The sequence below is a fragment of the Pongo abelii genome, chromosome 21 (genome assembly GCF_028885655.2).
Source record: "Pongo abelii isolate AG06213 chromosome 21, NHGRI_mPonAbe1-v2.0_pri, whole genome shotgun sequence".
NCBI classification, from domain to species: domain Eukaryota; kingdom Metazoa; phylum Chordata; class Mammalia; order Primates; family Hominidae; genus Pongo; species Pongo abelii.
This window is the reverse complement of record NC_072006.2, coordinates 62,356,450-62,360,587: the sequence shown is the minus strand read 5'-3', so window position 1 is coordinate 62,360,587 and position 4,138 is coordinate 62,356,450. Positions and strand designations below refer to the sequence as shown.

Here is a 4,138-nt window from a genome sequence, read left to right as displayed (position 1 = left end):
ATATATATGTGTGTGTATATATATATACATGTATACATGTATATATATATACACACACATATATATATACGAATATACACAGATATATACATGTGTGGATTATACAGGTGGGTGGATTGCCTGAGGTCAGAAGTTTGAGACCAGCCTCGAACTTCTGACCATACGTATATATGCATATATATATACACACACACACATATACACACACACACACACACACATATGTATATATATATATTTTTTTTGGAGACAGAGTTTTGCTCTTGTTGCCTATGCTGGAGTTCAGTGGCATGATCTCAGCTCACTGCAACCTCTGCCTCCCGGGTTCAAGTGATTCTCCTGCCTGGGATTACAGGCACCTGCCACCACACCCAGCTAATTTTTGTATTTTTAGTAGAGACAGGGTTTCATCATGTTGGCCAGGCTGGCCTCGAACTCCTGACCTCAGGTGATCCACCCGCCTTGGCCTCCCAAAGTGCTGGGATTACGGGCGTGAGCCACCACACCCAGCCTGGCACATACTTTCTACATCAGCACTTCTAAGCCTGCACCACATGAGCCACTTACCCTGGAATCACCCCAAAACAGGGCCCGCAGAATCCGCATTTTAAATCATCTCCCCACTAGGTTCTTATACTCACCAAAGGCTAAAGACCAACTGATTGTCTTATGTTTGAATTTTTTAGAGCAAACTTGGGTTATTTTTATAATCAAATAAAAATCAAGATAAATAGCTGTTTTCTTTCTTGTTTCTTTTTCCAGCTGTTTTTTTCCCTTCCTTTCTTCTCTCCTTTAGAGAACCGAAGTTAAGACCCTGCGCATACATCACAGCACCTCCTCTACCAGACCTTCTGATTCAGGGGCTGCATCTTTGAGAATTTCCTCAGGGGTCAGCTTTGGAGATCAGCAGGGTGGAGGGTGCTCACCCCAGGAAGCGGGGACGCTCTGGAAACCAGGATCCTGGCTGTGGTCCTGGATGAGATTCCCAGGCTCCAGGCTGGCTGTCTGCACCTGCTACCTGTTCCCAGGGGAGTGTGGGAGGCCCAGGCTTTGCAGCACAGCCTCTTCCCTGGTGCAGCTGTCACTGTGGGGCCCCCGCTTTTGTTGCCAAGGGCCCAACCTGGAAGCCCCTGGGTGCAAGGTCAGGCGTCTTAGAGGCCAAGGGAAGAAACCCAGACCTCTTTTTATTTTTTTCTAAAGAGTAAACAATACAGCTAATAAAATGGATGAACTCTTAGACTTTTATAGAATCTTCTCAAGACAGCCTGCTCTCTAGGCCCCCACAGTCCTGGATGCAACACAGGCCTTCGGAGAGAATCCCAGGCATCACAATGACACCGTTTCTGTCACACAGCGTCCTCAGCTCCTCTGTGCTGCTTTTCCCTGTGAGGTCCTTCCCAGCACTCAGCATAATGACCAGCACAGGAACCACCTGCTTTCTCTCAGGGTTCACCTCCTCAGTGTCAGTGTCCCACTGCTGGACTGGGAACTCCACGAAGCCAGAGCCATGACAGTTTTGTTTGCTGCTGTGTCCCTGGTGCCCGGCACACAGTAGGCCTTCAATATACTGTTTATTTGCTAGCTCAATAAAGAGCGTAAAATTCCCAAATCCTCTGAATTTACAGAATCACAGAATGCAGTCATTCCACTTTTCTTTCTTTCTTTCTTTCTTTTTCTTTCTTTCTTTCTTTCTTTTTCTTTCTTTCTTTCTTTCTTTCTTTCTTTCTTTCTTTCTTTCTTTCTTTCTTTCTTTTTTTCTTTTCTTTTCTTTCCTTCTTTCTTTCCTCCTTCCCTCCCTCCCTCCCTCCCTTCCTTTCTTCCTTTCTTCCTTTCTTTTTGACAGAGTCTTGCTCTGTCACCCAGGCTAGAGTGCAATGGCACTATCTCGGCTCACTGCAACCCCTGACTCCCGGGTTCAAGCGATTCTCGCGCCTCAGCTTCCCAAGTAGCTGGGACTATCAGGGCCCACCACCACGCCCGGCTAATTTTTTTGTATTTTTATTTTAGTAGAGATGGGGTTTCACCATGTTGCCCAGGCTGGTCTTGAACTTCTGACCTCAGGCAATCCACCCACCTCGGCCTCCCAAAGTACTGGGATTACAGGTGTGAGCCACCTTGCCCAGCTGCAGTCATTACACTTTTTTTGAGGGCCTACTATGTGCCAGGAACTTTGCCAGGTGTGAGATCCATTAGAAAACAAGAGCCCTGACCAGTTCTTGCCTCGTGGAGCTGAGTGATACTAGAACAAACAAGGTTTTGGAAACAGAGAGACAAGGGTTTAAAAATTCCAGGTCTGCCACTTACGTGGGTGCACTTGGGCAGCTGAGCACCAGGGCCTCGGTTTCTCCATTTGTAAAACAGAAGTGATGACAGCATCAACTTCCTCAGGTGGGTGGATTGGAGATAATGTCTGTAACATGTTTAACAAAATGCTTAGTGCCTACTACGTGCTCAGTAAATTAGCTTCTGCATTACTATCCTAGGGCTGCTGTTCAGAGAAACACAGTGAATGCAATAGAAATTTGTTCTCTCACAATTCTGGAAGCCAGAAGTCCAACATCAACGGTCGGCAGGGCTGGCTCCTTCTGGGGGCTGTGAGAGAAAATCCAATCCACGCAACTGAGGAATCCTCCATGCTCCTTGGCTTATGGCAGCAAAACTCCAGTCTGACTCACGGCCAAGTGGCTCCTCTCCTGTGTGTTTTCATAGCTCTGCAGCCCTTCCCTCTCATAAGGGTGCCAGTCACTGAATTTAGGACCCACCCTGATCCATTATGATATCAGCTGACCTAATTACATTTGCATTTCTACATAAGCCCACCTTCTGAGGTTCTGGGGAGGCATGAATTTTGGGAGGGAAACTATCCCGCCCAGAACAGCTTCTATTATTTTGTGTGTGTGTGCTCAGCGCTTTGCAGACCTGACTTTATTCCCTCCTCCTAGCCACCTTATGAGGAAGGGACAATGGCTACCTTGCCTCACATGAGGAGGCGAGGCACAGAGACTCGGAACCTCTCAGGATACACGATCATCTTTGCCCTTGCTTGGAATTCATCTGATTTTCAAAGAGGGGGCCTGCAGCAGAGCCTCCCAACCTGACTTTTCTCTCCAAATGGCAGTCCCTGTACAACAATGAACAAGGAGAAGCTGGGCTCCACGGTGCCCTGTGTTCACAGGCTCCACAGCGAGATGAAATGTCCTGGTTTAAAACGGACACATTGATCAGAGCTGCTGGGAAGGCAAGCGGGAGGCAGAAAGGCACGGCTGCTTCCAAGTTTCTGTTGGCAGAGAGGGCAGAGCTGACAACTCCCAGTGAAAGATGTTTTCACCGTGGCGCAAGAGCAGAGACAGGGCCAACCCGGCACCCCAGCCCTGCTCACAGCTCTAGGTTGATGCTTCTCAGCGGGAAGAGCTCTTTCTCTCTCAAGTGTTTCAATAATCTTAACCTAACCTGGCACAGAACCTCACCCTTCCTGGGAGCACAGGAATGTTTGCTACTTGATGTCAATAAAATCCAACTCCTTAAGGTCTCTCCTGGGGTCCATGGGGTGGAGTTCATTCCACACCATTCTGAGGACAGAGTCAGAGGAATGTGCTGTGTCTTCTCTGGCTCAGAATAAGTCCACCAGGCATCTCTACCTTATCCAGAAGAGAATCATTTATTTGCACAAGTGCATAGTGGCCGACACCGCCAGCACTAACCAGATTGGATTCTTGCTCCACTCTCCGGGCCCTCATTCAAGGCTGGTCTGTTCCCGCAGGCCTTCTGACGCGTGCCAAATTTTGTTCCTCTAACTTGGGTGAAGCACCCTTAAACACTAGTCTCAAAGAGCCCTTGCTACAAAGGCGGGTGCTTGGGCCTCAAATTCAAAGGCTCTAACTCATTAGGTCCAGGTTGGGGTCCCAGGACTGTAATACAGGTGGTCCTGGCACCACACTTGGCCAAATGCTGGGTAGCTTGGAAGAAAGCTCCAGAAGGAATCTAGAGCTTTATATCATCACTCAAAAGTAAAGATTTGTAGGAAAGATCTAAACCAGTGTCTTCCCAAGTTCCCAGCTTCTTCAACCAAGCTGCTGGTTGAGGGGAAGGTGACTGTAGATTTTAGGGCATCGATTTATATAGTGTGAAAATTATTTCC

The 4,138-nt window shown here is 47.8% G+C and overlaps 1 protein-coding gene across 1 annotated transcript; it reads left to right on the top strand.

The window, feature by feature from the left end:
* The first annotated feature begins 3,011 nt into the window (after positions 1-3,011).
* Positions 3,012-3,794, top strand: LOC100440191 (uncharacterized). Its single transcript, XM_024238647.3, is given in 3 exon segments — positions 3,012-3,212; positions 3,215-3,574; positions 3,576-3,794. Coding segments are annotated over 3 exon segments (660 nt in total). The 5' UTR covers positions 3,012-3,131.
* The last annotated feature ends 344 nt before the right edge of the window (positions 3,795-4,138 follow it).